The sequence below is a fragment of the Carcharhinus amblyrhynchos genome, chromosome 2 (assembly GCF_965287045.1).
Source record: "Carcharhinus amblyrhynchos chromosome 2, sCarAmb.v2.hapA, whole genome shotgun sequence".
In the NCBI taxonomy this organism is placed as follows: Eukaryota; Metazoa; Chordata; class Chondrichthyes; order Carcharhiniformes; family Carcharhinidae; genus Carcharhinus; species Carcharhinus amblyrhynchos.
In genome coordinates this window covers 65,025,887-65,042,670 of record NC_137325.1, presented here as the reverse complement: position 1 = coordinate 65,042,670, position 16,784 = coordinate 65,025,887, and the positions used below count along the sequence as shown (strand labels likewise).

At 44.4% G+C, this 16,784-nt stretch overlaps 1 protein-coding gene across 1 annotated transcript in view; it reads right to left on the bottom strand.

Annotated features, from left to right (window-relative positions):
* LOC145359764 (ferroportin-like) overlaps positions 1-16,784 on the bottom strand; it is a 42,428-nt gene that overhangs the window by 8,048 nt on the left and 17,596 nt on the right. Inside the window, 3 exon segments of the mRNA XM_080214545.1 lie at positions 8,187-8,395; positions 8,397-8,907; positions 10,161-10,409. Of these exon segments, the coding sequence (XP_080070671.1) occupies positions 8,187-8,395; positions 8,397-8,907; positions 10,161-10,409 (969 nt within the window).

Genomic DNA, 16,784 nt, shown 5'->3' with positions numbered 1-16,784 from the left:
GGAAGTGAATGGGTGGCTCAGGGATTGGTGTGGGAGGAATGGGTTTGAATTTATGGGGCATTGGCACCAGTATTGGGGTAGGTGGGACCTGTTCGGGCGGGATGGGGTTGGTCTGAACCGTGCTGGGACCAGAGTGCTGGCGAATCGAGTAAAGAGGACTATAGACAGGGCTTTAAACTAATTGTGGGGGGGGGGAGGGTGCGAGGGTAGGTGACATTACGAGGTCTAAAGTTAAGGAGAGTGTACATGTAAGGGAAGAGGCCGAGGATGTCCCAATAATAGAGGGAGTAGGGGGCGTGAGTATAGTTGGTGGCGTTGCGGCAAATAGGGTCCAGGTGAAGGCTGGGATGAAAGCACTTTATCTGAATGCACGAAGCATTCGGAATAAAGTGGATGAGCTGATGGCGCAGATCGACACAAATGGATACGATCTGGTGGCCATTCCAGAGACGTGGCTGCAGGGTGACAGGGACTGGGAGCTGAATGTCCAGGGGTATCAAGTGTTTAGGAAGGATAGGCAGGAGGGAAAAGGGGCTCTGCTGATTAAGGATAGCATCACGGTGGTAGCAAGGGATGATATTGGAGCCAAGGAGCAGAGGGTGGAATCGTTGTGGGTGGAGATTAGGAACAGCAAAGGGAGGAAGACGCTGGTGGGTGTTGTCTATAGGCCCCCGAATAATGATCTGGAGATGGGGCGGGCTGTTAACGCTCAAATAAGTGCGGCATGCAGGAATGGGACGGCCGTAGTTATGGGGGATTTCAATCTGCATATTGATTGGTCGACCCATGTTGGACGCGGTGGGCTCGAGGAGGAGTTCTTGGAATGCTGCCGGGATAGTTTCCGCGAACAGTGTGTGTTGGAGCCGACGAGGGAGCGAGCTATCTTGGATCTGGTGCTATGTAATGAGGCGGGTAGAATTAGGGACCTTGTGGTGAAGGATCCTCTTGGGGAGAGTGATCATTGTATGGTGGAGTTTCTGGTGCAGATGGAGGAGGAGAAAGTGGGTTCCCGGACACGTGTCCTTTGTTTGAATAGAGGGGAGTACGGTAGGATGAGAGAAGAATTGGCGAATGTGGACTGGGAGAGCGCATTGGAGGGAGGATCTGTTGAGGAGGAGTGGAGGATCTTTAAGGAGATCTTTCTTGGTACTCAACGGAAATTTATTCCGATGGTCAAAAAGGACAGTAGGAGGAGAGGTAATAAGCCGTGGATAACGAAGGAGGTGAAGGAAAGTGTTAAACTAAAAGCGGAGGAATTTAGAGTAGCTAAGAGTAGTGGGCGAGAAGAGGATTGGGAGAGGTTTAAATGTCAACAAAGATTGACAAAGAAGTTGATAAGGAAGGGTAGGAGAAACTATGAAGCTGGGCTAGCGCTTAATATAAAAAAGGATAGCAAGAGTTTTTATAAATATATAAAAAGGAAGAGGCTGGCTAGGGTAAATGTTGGTCCTTTAGAGATGAGAAAGGGGACCTAGTGGTAGGGGATGGGGATATGGCTAAGGTATTGAATAACTTTTTTGTTTCTGTCTTCACGGAGGAGGACGTGAATAATTTGCCAGGTGTTAGCGATGGAAAGGTGGTAGGACTGGAGGGTCTTAATGACATTACTGTTACTAGAAAGGCGGTGCTCGACAGACTGGAGGGGCTGATTGTGGACAAGTCCCCAGGACCGGATGGAATGCATCCGAGGGTTCTGAAAGAAATGGCGGAGGTGATAGTGGATGCCTTGGTGGTTATTTTCCAAACGTCGCTGGATTCCGGGGAAGTGCCGGATGATTGGAAAACGGCTAATGTTACGCCGTTGTTTAAGAAGGGTGCCAGGCAAAAGGCGGGGAATTATAGGCCGGTTAGTTTAACGTCTGTGGTAGGTAAAATGTTAGAATCTGTCATTAAGGAGGAAATTCCGAGGCATCTTGAAGGGAATTGCTTGATAGAGAAGACGCAGCACGGTTTCATTAAAGGGAAGTCGTGTCTGACAAATTTACTGGAGTTCTATGAGGATGTGTCTAGGGCGGTGGATAGAGGAGAGCCGGTGGATGTGGTCTTTCTAGATTTTCAGAAGGCGTTTGACAAAGTGCCTCACAAGAGGTTATTGCAGAAGGTCGAGGGACATGGAGTTGGGGGTAGGGTGTTAGCGTGGATAGAGGATTGGTTGTCAAATAGGAGGCAGAGAGTGGGGGTCAACGGGTGCTATTCGGATTGGCGGATGGTGACTAGTGGAGTGCCCCAGGGGTCGGTGCTGGGGCCTCAGCTTTTTACCATTTATATAGATGATCTGGAGGAGGGAACCGAGTGTAGAGTGTCGAAATTTGCTGATGACACCAAGATTGGGGGAACGGCAAATTGTGCGGAGGGTGTGGAGAGTCTGCAGAAGGATCTAGATAGGCTGGGCGAATGGGCCAGGAAATGGCAAATGGAATTTAATGTTGGCAAGTGCGAGGTGGTCCACTTTGGTAGGAAGAATGGTAGGAAGGACTATTACTTACGGGGTGAAAAACTGCAGCAGGCGACGGTGCAGAGGGACCTCGGGGTCCTTGTGCATGAGTCGCAAAAACCCAGCCTGCAGGTGCAGCAGGTGGTCAGGAAGGCGAATGGGATGCTGGCCTTCATAGCAAGGGGGATTGAATATAAAAGTAGGGAGGTCTTGCTGCAGCTGTATAGGGCATTGGTGAGGCCACAACTGGAGTACTGTGTGCATTTTTGGGCGCCACACCTGCGCAAAGATATTTTGGCCTTGGAGGGAGTGCAGAGGAGGTTTACTAGGCTGATACCGGAGTTGAGGGGGTTGAGCTATGAGGAGAGGCTGAATAAACTAGGCTTGTACTTGTTAGAGTTTAGAAGAATGAGGGGAGATCTCATTGAGACGTATAAGATGATGAATGGGATGGATAGGATAGAGGTGGAGAGACTCTTCCCGCTCAAAAATGACAATAGGACTAGGGGGCACAGCCTCAAGATAAAAGGGGGGCGGTTTAGAACGGAGTTGAGGAGGAACTTCTTCACTCAAAGGGTGGTGAATCTCTGGAATTCTCTGCCCGTTGAAGTGGTGGAGGCTGCCTCGCTAAATATTTTTAAGACGCGGGTTGATGGGTTTTTGATAAGAGAGGGGATTAAGGGTTATGGGGAGAGGGCGGGAAAGTGGAAATGAGCAGCGACAGATCAGCCATGATCTTATTGAATGGCGGGGCAGGCTCGAAGGGCTGGATGGCCTACTCATGCTCCTATTTCTTATGTTCTTATGTTCTTATGTTCACCCACTCTGCCACAAGTTAATCGCTGCAATCACTGGGGAACCCCATATAAACGGATCTATCCCAGGGAATGGCAGCCAAAAAGCCACACCTCGCTTTTCAGAGGAAGCTCTGACCTGACTGCTGGATGGAGTGCAGCAGATTCAGGATGTACTCTACCCCCGCTCCAGATGAAATGCTTCCGGCAAGGTCACCGCCCGCATCTGGGATGCAGAGGCAGCCCTTGTGAGTGCCAGCTCACTGCAAAAGAGGACGGGACCACAGTCTCGGAAAAAGATGAATGATCTTGTTCGCTCAGCCAGGATAAATGAACCACCCCCACTCTCTCTCTGGACCGCTTCATACATCACTCTCACCTCTAACGCCATCTCCCACCCAGCCACCTCAGGGGTTGCCAACACTAGGCACGTGGCCCTCTTTAACCCCCACGATCACCATGTTCCTCCCAGTGGCTGCTACGCTCCTCAAATTGCAATTCCCACTCAAGCCATATGCATGCCATACCTCATTACAATCTTCAATTTCAGATCCTGCCTACACTTTCCCTATCCGTGTCATTGCAAGACAAACACAGCCAAAACAGGCGTGAGCAAGTGCAGCCAACCGGAGTCATGCCCACAGCTTAGAATCCTCAGGCCTTTCAAGGAACAAGCACTCAAGCTGGCTGGGGAGGAGAAGGAGTGCGCCTGCACTGATGATGAAGAGGAGACAGCAGAAAACATGAGAACCCTTAAGACACGCTGTCATTCCTCAACTCTCAAGTGAGTAATCAATATTCCCTTCTTTACCCCTGTAAAGCACTAATGCCACCTCCCTTCTCTTACAGGAAATGCAGCAGAGCAGGCCGGACCATCCTCATGCCGCACGGACCCATTAGACTAAAGCACGCTAAGTAGGCAGGCTTCTGGGTCACTCACTGGTGAGCCTCACAGCTGAAGATCCACAGTTGGCAGAGGAAGGAACATCCCAGGGAACCATCGCTGGAAGGGATGCCGGAGGCCAGAACTCTGCTGAGCCTCTGGCCTATAATGTGCCTCTGAGCCCAGTCTTCCCAGAGCTGATGGAACTGCAAACATAGAATCGAGAGCATCAAAAAGATGCTCCTTGGATTGCAAAAGCTGACTGGAGGAGTTCCATTGCCCTCTACCCAAGGAGACAGTGCCATTACTCAGGCAACAGGATATGGAAATTAGCAAGCCTCCTCAACCTGGCGTCCTGGCTTGCTTGATCCTGGTCCACGTTTATAAACATCTCTGTCCTTGCATACATGGCATCTGTGACCTTCCTGATACATTTTTGAGTGGCAGTCTAGGAAATGCCACAGAGGTCCCTGTGCTGCTCTGGAAGGACCGTGGGTGAAATGTTTAATGCGGCTTTGACTTTAAGGACCACAAGCACTGGATGTCCTCCAGTTGCAAGAGGGTCAGCTTGTGGCAGAGGTGGTCCACTGTCCTTTGGGATAAACACAGCCTTCTCTAGCACTGAGGCTCAGACAGCTGAAAGTATGAGCACCTTCACTGGAGGATTCTAGGCCGATACTGTTTGTGAGGTTAATCCTGTGCTTTCTGGACAGCTGTAGGCCTCTGGTCTCAGGCAAGTGCAGCAGTACGCCTTTGTCTCTGCTGCTGGTCAATTGTGATTAGCAAAAGGCCTACTCCACAGGCTCCATGATTTTCCTGAACATGCACGGAAAGAGTGAGAACACCACAAGGAGTCCTACCACAGCCTGACCCTCATCCCTCCATACCTCTGTGACTTCTACCCAAGTGATTCACACTCACTGAGTGAATATCTGCTCTTTCTCCCAATATCCCCTCTGACACAACAGCCACTTCCCCACATTATTTCCTCTGGTCACCACCAGGGTGAATAGTATCAAGCCTCCATTTTCTCATGGCATTTGACACCCCCCCCCATATGGCGAAACTGACCCCCACCCCTGGCCCTGAGCTGTGCTTATCTCTGTCCCCAGTGTTCTCCCTTGTGCCCCAGGAGTAATGGACAGTCTAAGGAAAAATGGTTGCCTGAGTGCTCATCTCTGATATCCCCTCAGAGGTGATGGTACCAGGTTCATGCTTATGTAGAGCAGTTGTAAGTGGCACCAGCACGATGTCACAGAGGCCACTGCTGAATATTTGGTGTGGGCTCAATATCAGGAGTGAGTACTCACTAATGAAATGCTAATGTATTAAAATGAGGTTCCCAACTTTCCACATCACTCCATCAGCAGGCCTGGTCCAAAACTGCAAAATGTGATCTCTCTGGATTTTGAGCGCTTGCTGCCATTCCTGTGCACGGAGAGTCTGGACTCAAGATTCCATCCAAATCTCTAGGTGTGATATCACCATTACCCTGCACAGTTATAGCAAGACTTCACTACTTCTATATTCCATTCCCCCCCTCTCCTTGTGATAAAGATTCTATTTGTGTTCCTACTTACTTGCCGTACTTGCAGACTAATCTTTTTGAGATCCCTATAAGAGCACATCCAGACATTGCAGCATTTTGTAGTTGCCCTCCATTTCTAAATAACATACTGTTTTTCTATTCATCCTATCAAAGTGGACAACTCATATTTTTCCACATCATACTCCATCTGCCAATTTGTTTGCCCTCACTTAACCTATCTTTACCCCTTTCTTGTGTCCTCCTCACAACTTGCTTTCCTTCTTAACTTTGTGTCCTCAGCAAATTTGGCTACAATACATTCAGTTCCTTCATTTTAGTAATTAATAAAGATTATAGAAAATTGAGGTCCCAGAACTGAGCCCTGTGCCAATCCACTAGTTATAGCTTGCCAACCTGAAAATGACCTGAAAATCTACCCAGACTCCTTTTTTTCCTGTTAGTTAACCAATCCACTATCCATGTTAATTAATATATTATCTGCAATGTTATGAGCTCTTCTCTTTTGCAGTATTCTTTTATGTGGCATGTTATCAAATGCCTTTTAGAAATGCTGATATACTTCATCTACTGGTTCTCCTTGTTTCAAGTCCTCAAAGAACTCTAATAGCATTACCAAACACCATTTTCCTTGAATAAAACTGCATAGATTCTGTCAGATTGTATTATGATTTTATAAATGTTCTACTATTACTTAATAATTTATTCCAGCATTTTCCTAGTGACAGATATAAATTAATTGGCATACAGTTTTCTACTTTATGCTTTCTCCATTCTTGAATTATGTTTGCAGTTTTTCAATCTGCTGGGGCCGTTCCAATGTGTCCACTACTCTTTAGGACCGAGGATGCAGGCCATTCAGTCCAGTGGACTTGCTAGCCCTTAGTCCCATTAATTTTCCTAGTATTTTTTTCTTTAGTGACCATGATTGTTTTAAGTTCTTCCTTCCCCTTTGCCTCCTGATATGCAGCTTTTCTTGGGTGCTTTTTATGTCTTCTATTGTGAAGACAGATACAAAACATGTGTTCAAAGTCTCTGCTATTTCCTTGTTTTCCATTATTAATTCCCAGTCTTGTGATATTAGGAGCCAATTACTTCAGCTACTCATTTTCCATTTTCTACACTTGGAGATGCTGTTTTATATTTTTGCTGGTTTAATCTCATCCTCCAATTTCTACATTTTTTTAAGTCACCCTTTGTTGGCTTCTAAAAGTTTTCCAATCTTCGGGGCCTACCACTAATTTTGATACCATTATACATGTTTTCTTTCAATTTATTACCATCCTTAACTTCCTTAGCCACAGCTGGTGCATCCTTCTCAGTGTCCTTCTTTCTCCATGGAATATATCTTGGTTAAGAGTTACGAGGCACCTTTAAAACGTCTGATACTCATTTTCAACTTGTTTTAACCTATTTTCCCAGTACATTTTAAAGTTTATGACACTAGTTAAGGCCCAAATTTCTCTCTCGAACTCAATGTGAAATTCTATTATGTTGGGTGGGATTTTCTGGCTGTTCCCACCAGTGGGATATTCCGGTCCTGCCGACTGCTACTCCCTGCAGTTGGTCCCCCGGTAACAGAGAATGAGAACAATGGGAAACCCTGTTGTCAGTGGCAGCACCCGAAGATCCCAGCACAGGCCATTGGCAGGCTACCTCCACTGCTGCAAAACATACCGTGAGGATGCAGAAACTCCCACCATTATGTTTACTGTTGGCTAGAGAGACCTTCACTTTGAGGTTATGAAGTAACCACGTCCATTATACATCACCAAGTCTAAAATAGCCTGCTCCCCGGTTGTTTCCAGATCCTGTTGTTATAAGAAGCTTTCCCAAATACACTCTCTGCAATCATCTTCCATGCTACTTTGCCAATATGATTTGTCCAATTTATATGAAAATTAAAATCACCCGCAATTATTGCAGCACCTTTCTTAAAAGCCTGTAATATTTATTGATTTACACGCTGTACTAAATTAACTTTCCTTCTTAATCAGAAAAACACAATACTTAACTATCTTTCTTTGTGGACATGTGCCACATGCCACATCTGACAATATTAATTATATAGAGAGTTGCATATCACACCCATGCACAGATTTATGGCATTATGGAAGAAATAGATACTGATGTTGATGACAGTCGTGGAAGAAGCAAGACTGGCAGCAGTAGATCAGTAAACCAGCAAGGAGTCAGTTGGTCAAGGGGTAGTGAAGGCAGGTGAGAAGGGAAAAAAATGGGCAAAAGAATGGCAAAGTTTGGGCGTTTCGTAATTACAATTCCTTGCAAGGTCAACACTCTGATCTTTGCTTGCTGGAGCTGATGAATACAAACCAGTCATTCATACGCATTGGTGGGGAGAAGTAGTAGACTATCGCACAAGGTGGCTTTTTCATATCACACTACAACCTGTTGGAAAATTACAGGGAAAAAAAGCAGGGGGATAAAAAACAGAAAATATAGCCTACTTTTGAAAACAAAAACAACTAAATATTTAAAAGACAGATAGTGATTTCACTGTAAACTCACCTATTCTTGCAGATATAACACCAGAGAAAAGTAAACTAATGGAGACATAGGAGTCTGGATAATTCCCAGCAGGCAGACTGTCATACAGCAAGGTGTTATTTGTCCAGTGAATAGAAGAACGGTCTGACAGCAAAGGCTGATTCAGATTTGTGCTAGGGAGGTAGGAATGCAATCAATTCATCTGTGTCTGGAGTAGTCTGGTTCCTTCGCGAAACATTAGTATGCAGAGACATTGGATTGCTGCTTAAATCAAAGGGACTGCCAGGAGCAAAAACTGAAAACAGACAAAGTAACAAGCAACCTAAGTGCAGGCAACTGGATATAACTCCTGTAGATACTAAGCCATAACATTTTCGTAACAAAATGAACAAAACTGTGCCCATTAGTCCAGCGATGGTAGAAATGCTCATGAGGAGGCTAAGAAGTGAGCCACTGATGCCTTGTGTGTAGGCATAACCTGTGGTGATACAGTCAAATCCCAAAACTGTGGTGTACAGGAACGCTAAGCTCATTCCAGCTAGGAAGACTGACTGCCGGTAGTATGCATTCCAACCGGTTTTGCTGATGTGCAGCATCCTCTGTATTGATTGTAGTATAGTATAAATCCCCAGAAAGTTTTGCTGAGCAGGTAACCTAGCATTCTGATCCATATCTGGCATAGAGTTTGGAATTGTTTCTGATCTGCTGTTAGATCCATCCTTCAGGTATTGCTGCTGAGTATCTATGAACAATATAATATTAAATAAGCTAATATCACATTTGTTATCTTTCCATTGCTTTCAAGCTGTCTTTCTCTACATAATATATTAACAATTGAAACAGAAATATTCTGAATACAGTTCAACAACAATCTCATGAGGTTTCTTTCGAACAATTTTATTCCAAGCAGAAAAGACCCGTAGCAAACTTCTGGATAAGTGAATCATAGAATCCCTACGGTGCTGAGGCTGTTCAGCCCATCGAGTCCACACAGACAACAATCCCTCAGAGATTGAAGGGATTGAGTGCAAATTGAAACCATATCTTTCTTGGTCTGTATGGCTTCAGTCTGGGCACAATACTTCTGAGTGAGCAATTGGAAGAGTAGCTAGTGTTAATACAATTTTGAGCCACTCTAAATTCACACAGGGCAGCTCGGTGGTACAGTGGTTAGCACTGCAGCCTCACAGCGCCAGGGACTCTGGTTCAATACTGCCCTTGGGCCATTGTCTGTGTGGAATTTGCACGTTCTCCCTGTGTCTGCATGTGTTACCCTATCCCCGTAATCCTTGCTAATCTCCCAACACTAAGGGGCAATTTAGCGTGGCCAATCCACCTAACCCGCACATCTTTGAACTGTAGAAGGATACTGGAGCACTCGGAGGAAATCCACGCAGACACAGGGAGAACATGCAAACCCCACACTGACAGTGGCCCTTGGCCAGAATTGAACCTGGGTCCCTGGCCCTGTGAGGCAGCAGTGCTATCCACTGTGTCACCATGCTGCCTCATGTGAATTTAGAGTGACCCAAAATTGTGTTAATGCTAGGTACTCTTCCAATTGCTCACTCAGAAGTGTTGTGCTTGGACTGAAGCCATACGGACCAAGAAAGATCCAGTTTCAGTTTGCACTCAATCCCCTCAAGCTCTATGAAGGGGCAATTCAGCCCACACAGAACATTCTGATGTGGCATACCTACTTTGTGGTGCCATTTTGTACCCCAAACATCTGAGAAATGCATTGCAATTTCTATCACATAGTAATTCCCATGTCTACAACAAACCAGGACAAATAAAGTAAACAAACAAATAAAAAATAATTCTGATTGATCAAGAAATGATGAACTTTACTTTTCTTTCTGGTGCTTTTCACATCTTCAAGATGTCCCAAAGCACACCAATATTTGAATTACTTCTGAAGTGCAGTCAATTTGCATACAGCAAGCTCATATATATAGCAAATAATAAATGACCTTTTACCTTTGGTCCTTGTACTCTCTCTTGTCCTTTCCAAGTTGTTAAGCTGTTCTTCATACCATTCTGGTCCAGCCTTAAATGCAAGAGCAGGGACCATTCTATAAACTCTTGACAGACAAATAAATTCAACCAGGAGTGAAACCAAGGTCCAGCCAAGAATGAAGACGCAACCAATTACATTAGATGCTGAAGACATGATCTGGCCTACAGTCATTGCTGCCAGGACGTTGACAACTTGGTCTATTCTTCTCACGACAGCATTCATATCTGTAATTAATATATTAAATTAGTGTAGGATAATAAACTTATTATCTATTGAACTAAGCCTTTTTGGAATACATTAGGTTGTCAACTCAAATGAACAGTTTACACCCTGTGCACTGTGATGGGAAATCCTCATAGATTCTACTTAAAATGTTTCAGGTTCTAAACAAAAAGACCAATAACGTAATTAATATTCAACAATAAAGTGGTCTGGATTTGCTCTCTGTGACTTTCGCTATTCACCTCATGTGGAATTAATATTTTAAGTGGAGAATTTCCATTAATCTGGTATCGGTTTCAGTAGGGGAGCTATGAATAGGGCAAGCAACAGTAAGACTCCTTATCTAAGCATATTAAAAGTATCTATGTTGAGCAAGTAGTCTGTAAACCAGGAAGTTAAAAAGAGGAAATCTAAATTATATTTAAATTGTGTATAATAGGGAAAATACAAATGACGGAATGCAAACGGAATTAAGCTGGGAAAGATAAGAAGGGAAAACAGAAAAACTAAAAAGGATATCTGCAACGTTACTTTTGGAGAAATGGAATTCAACACTTGAAAAATTAATTTTGCAGGGTCAGAAGGGTTTTCAGTACTAATTATCAATCACCATGCCATAAAGACACCACTTACCACTAAATGCACGAATCCTAAAGTATTCAGCCATCTTTCATTCCAAGCTTGTGGGTAACTTATGTTTATATGTTGCAATGATTTCAATATGGTGTCAATTGGTGAGGACCATAACAGTACAGCATATGGGTAGGGTGGCACGGTAGCACAGTGGTTAGCACTGCTACTTCACAGCTCCAGGGACCTGGGTTCGAATCCTGGCTTGGGTCACTGTTTGTGTGGAGTTTGCACATTCTCCCTGTGTCTGCGTGGGTTTCCTCCAGGTGCTCCGGTTTCCTCCCACAGTCCAAAGATGTACGGGCTAGGTTGATTGGCCATTCTAAATTGCCCCGTAGTATCTTGGGATGTATCGCTTAGAGGGATTAATGGCTAAATATGTCGGGATATGAGGATAGGGCCTACGTGGGATTGTGGTTGGTGCAAACTCGATGGACTGAATGGCTTCTTTCTGCAGTATAGGATTCTATGATTCTAGTACACCCTGTGGAGGAGCAGGATGTACATTTTTCAACTTTAACTGCTGATCTACAGAGTCCAAATATTGCTGCTAGATTCATCCTGTAATAACGATGAGTGCTGATAGCTTCATTGTTATCATCATAACAATGTCAGGGCCAATATTTTATTCACTTGTCCCAAGAATGGTTTATAACACCAAGGAAGAATAAATTCAAGAGAAATAAATGATTTAGGAACAAAATTTTTCACCATGGACAGATGAAAAAGGACATGTGTTAAGAGCAGGTAGAGATAGGCTGATGGTGACTAATACAAAGAAATGATCAAATAAGCTCTTGCCTGTAACCAATGCGAGGAAATTTGAAGCCACATGAGAGGAGGATTAATGGGCAGCATATGGGTAGGAGAGTTTATATGGAAGGCAAGGTGAGGAGAGTTCAGGAGGACACTGAAACCAGGTGAGAGAGGGAAAGTTGAGTTTAGATCGAGTTTGAAATAACTGAGATGAGAGTTGCTCAACACAGGGACTGAAAAGGAGTGAGGATAACTCAGTAAGAATTCCCAGAAAGGGTTTGGGACAAGGTACAGTAGAGAACAAGGATTATGAAGAAGGACAGGCAAAAACAAAATAGAACAAAATGATTTGCTTCCACAAGAACAAGATGTCACAGGGGTTGATGGGCATAGGGGAGAAAAGACCAAGATGTGCTTCGCGGAGCAAGTGCAAAAGGATAACCAGTCTGCAAGAACTCAGCAAGAGGTATAATGCTATCTGTGAGCCAAAGTTTTGTTAAAGTCAGGATGTCAATGTGATTAGCCACAATACTGAATGTCAATGTCCTGTTATGGATCTAACAGACATCCTGGAGGTAAATGCTGAGAGCAGCAGTGTTTATTAGTCTGTGGCATAGTTCAAGCAGAAAGCAGTAAATTAGATGATTGGGAGGGGAAGGAGATTATCCCACGGTGGTTGAGCTGGGCGAGAAGATCAGTAAAACAGAAAGATGGCTCAGACTTCACAGGCAGGAAGGGAATGTGTAACCACCAGGCACAGCAATGAGCAGAGCAGGGAGTGCAAGAATCTCCTGTAGCTATTCCCCTGCAAAACAGATAGACTGTTTTGGATACTGTTGAGGGAAAAACAGCAACAGCCAAATCTGTTGCACCACAGTTGGTTCTGCTGCAGAGGGGAGGAGTAAAATGTGCAGGAATGCAATTGTTATAGGAAATTCAGTTGTAAAGGGAATAGATAGGCATTTCTGTGGCCGCAAATGAGACTCCAGAATGATATGTTGTCTCCCTGGTGGTAGGGTCAAGGTTTTAGAAAGAATTATTAGGGATAGGATTTATAGTTATTTGGAGAGTAATGAATTGATTAGAGATAGTCAGCATGGTTTTGTAGCGGGAAGGTCGTGCCTTACTAACCTTATTGAGTTCTTTGAGAAGGTGACCAAAGAGGTGGATAGGGGTAAGGCAGTAGATGTGGTATATATGGATTTTAGTAAGGCGTTTGATAAGGTTCACCATGGTATGCTTCTGCAGAAAATGCAGATGTATGGGATTGGTGGTAATTTAGGTACTTGGATCAGGAATTGGTTAGCAGATAGGAGACAGAGGGTGGTGGTTGATGGTAATTATTCATCATGGAGTTCAGTTACGAGTGGTGTGCCTCAAGGATCTGTTTTGGGGTCACTGCTGTTCGTAATCTTTATTAATGATCTGGATGAGGGTATAGTTGGGTGGATTAGTAAGTTTGCTGATGACACCAAAGTCGGAGGTGTGGTAGATTGTGAGGAAGGGTGTCGAAGTTTGCAGGGTGACTTGGACAGGTTGCAGAGCTGGGCCGCGAGGTGGCGGATGGAGTTTAATGCGGAGAAGTGTGAGGTAATCCATTTCGGTAGGAATAACAGATGTGTTGAGTATAGGGCTAACGGGAGGACTTTGAATAGAGTGGAGGAGCAGAGGGATCTAGGTGTATGTGTACATAGATCCCTGAAAGTTGGGAATCAAGTAGATAAGGTTGTTAAGAAGGCATACGGTGTCTTGGCGTTTATTGGTAGGGGGATTGAATTTAGGAGTCGCAGCGTCATGTTGCAACTGTACACAACTCTGGTGCGGCCGCACTTGGAGTACTGTGTGCAGTTCTGGTCCCCACATTACAGGAAGGATGTGGAGGCTTTGGAGAGGGTGCAGAGGAGGTTTACCAGGATGTTGCCTGGTATGCAGGGGAGGTCCTATGAGGAGAGACTGAGGGATTTGGGGTTGTTTTCACTGGAAAGAAGGCGGCTAAGAGGGGATCTTATAGAAACATATAAGATGATTAGAGGTTTAGATAGGGTGGATGGTGATAGCCTGTTTCCTCGGATGGAGAAATCTAGCACGAGGGGGCATGGCTTTAAATTAAGGGGGGGTAGTTATAGGACGGATGTCAGGGGCAGGTTCTTTACCCAGAGGGTGGTGAGGGACTGGAATGCCCTGCCTGCTGCAGTTGTAAATGCGCCTAGTTTGGGGGCATTTAAGAGATTGGTGGATAGGTTTATGGACGAAAAAGGAGTGGTTTAGATTAGTGGGTCAATGTTTTTTTTTTAAAAATAAGACTGGTCGGCGCAACATTGTGGGCCGAAGGGCCTGTTCCGCGCTGTAATGTTCTATGTTCTATGTTCTATGTTCTATGTCTTGGAGCAGCTACAGGACATTCTAAAGGGGGAGGGTGAACAAACAACATAGGTTAAAAAAAGGGATGAGGTCCTTAAAGCTGAATATAGAAAACCAGGAAGCAAGCTGAAAAGTAGGACCTAAAAAACAGTGATCTCAGGATTACTGCTTGTGCCACGTGCTAGTCAGAGTAGAAATAACAGGATACATATGGTGAATACATGGCTGGAAAGATGGTGTGAGGGGGAGGGTTTCAGGTTCCTCAGGCATTGGGACCAGTTCTGGGGGAGGTGGGACCTTTACAAACTGGACGGGTTATACCTGAGCAAGATCGGGACTGATGTACTTGGAGGGGAGTGGGGTTACTTGCTACAGTGGTTGGGGAGGGTTTAAACTAATATGGCAGGGGGATGGGAACCTTTGCAAGGATTCAGAGCAGGGATAATTAAGAACAAGAAGAAAAGATAGTAAGGAAAAAAAAGGAAGTGATAGGCAGAAAAATCAAGGGCCAGAGTCAGATAAGAACCAAGTAAAAAAAATAGGAAAGAGAACATTAAGATTAAAAGTGCCCACCTTAAGGTTTTGTACCTGAATGCTTGGAGCATTCAAAACAAAATGGATGAATTAGTTACACCAATAGATGTAAAGGGGTATGATATAGTTGGCATTACAGAGGCGTGGTTCCAAGTTAATCAAGGATGGGAACAAAAGAGTGAAGGCTATTCAGTGTTTAGGAAGGACAGATGGAAAGGAAAAGGTGGTGGAGTTGCATTGTTGATTAAAGATGATATTGAGGAAAGAAATAAGTTTGATGATGTGGAATCTGTATGGGTTGAATTAGGAAACAACAAGAGACAAAAAACTTTGCTGGGGTTGGGTCTATAATCAACAAACTATAATAGTAATGTTGGGAAAACATTGGACAGGAAATCAGAGATGCATGTGTTAAAGAACACCTATGATTAAGGGTGACTTTAACCTGCAAATACATTGGGACAGTCAAATTAATCACAGTATAATAGAGGAGGAATTTCTGGAGTGCTTGTGGGATGGTTTTCTGAAGCAATGCATTAAGGGAGCAGGCCATCTTGGACTGGGTATTGTGCAATGAGGAAGGATTAGTTGACAATCTAATTATGAGAGAACCCTTGGTGATGAGTGACCATATGTTAGAATTCTTTGTCAAATTGGATAACTATGTAGCTGATTCGGAGACAAAGATCCAGAATCTCAATAAAGGTAATTATGATGGTATGGGGTGTGAATTGGCCATGATGGACTGGGAAACATTACTGAAAGGAAAGACAGTGGACAGGCAATGGCAGGCATTTAAAGAATAGGTAATAGGTAAACCCCAGAAGTTGTTTATTCCTGTTTAGCATAAGAGTGGTAAGGGATTCGTGGCCAAACCATGGCTCACGAGGAAAACTAGAGAAATCAGATTCAAGGACGAAGCTTACAAATTGGCAAGAAAAAGCAATAGAACTGAGGATTGGAAGCAGTTTGTAATTCAGCAAAGGGGGCCAAGGGATTTGATTAAGAGAAAAATAGAGAATGAAAATAAGCTCGCAGGGAACATAAAAACTGACTGTAAAAGTTTCTATAGATGTGTAAAGAGAAAAAGATTGTCAAAAACTAATGTAGACCCCTTAGAGTCGGAAACGGGAGTATTCATGATGAGAAATAATGAAATGGCTGAGGAATTAAATTCAGAACTTTGCTTCAGTCTTCCCAAAGGAAGACATGAATAATGTCTGAGAGAAAGGTCTGAGAGAAACATGTTTTTGTGATGAGCTGAAGGAAATCAACATTAGAGAAATGGTTTTGGGGAAATTAGGATTGAAGGTGGATAAATCTCGAGGCCTTGATAATCTTCATCCCAGAGTATTTCGGGAAGTTTACCTGGAAGTAGTAGTTCTATTGGTGGTTATTGGTGGAATAGTTCTTACAGATTGGAGGGTAGCTAACATAAGAACATAAGAAACAGGAGCAGGATTAGGCCATCTAGCCCTTCGAGCCTGTCCCGCCATTCAATAAGATCATGGCTGATCTGTCGTGGCTCAGTTCCACTTTCCCGCTGTCTCCCCATAGCCCTTAATCCCCTCACTTATCAAAAACCCATCAACCTGCGTCTTAAAAATATTTAGCGAGGCAGCCTCCACCACTTCAACAGGCAGGGAATTCCAGAGATTCACCACCCTTTGAGTGAAGAAGTTCCTCCTCAACTCCGTTCTAAACCACCCCCTCCTTTATCTTGAGGCTGTGCCCCCTAGTCCTACTGTCCTTTCTGAGCGGGAAGAGTCTCTCCACCTCTATCCTATCCATCCCATTCATCATCTTATATGTCTCAATGAGATCTCCCCTCATTCTTCTAAACTCTAACGAGTACAAGCCTAGTTTATTCAGCCTCTCCTCATAGCTCAACCCCCTCAACTCCGGTATCAGCCTAGTAAACCTCCTCTGCACTCCCTCCAAGGCCAAAATATCCTTGCGTAAGTGCGGCGACCAAAACTGCACACAGTACTCCAGCTGCGGCCTCACCAATGCCCTATACAGCTGCAGCAAGACCTCCCTACTTTTATATTCAATCCCCCTCGCTATGAAGGCCAGCATCCCATTCGCCTTCCTGA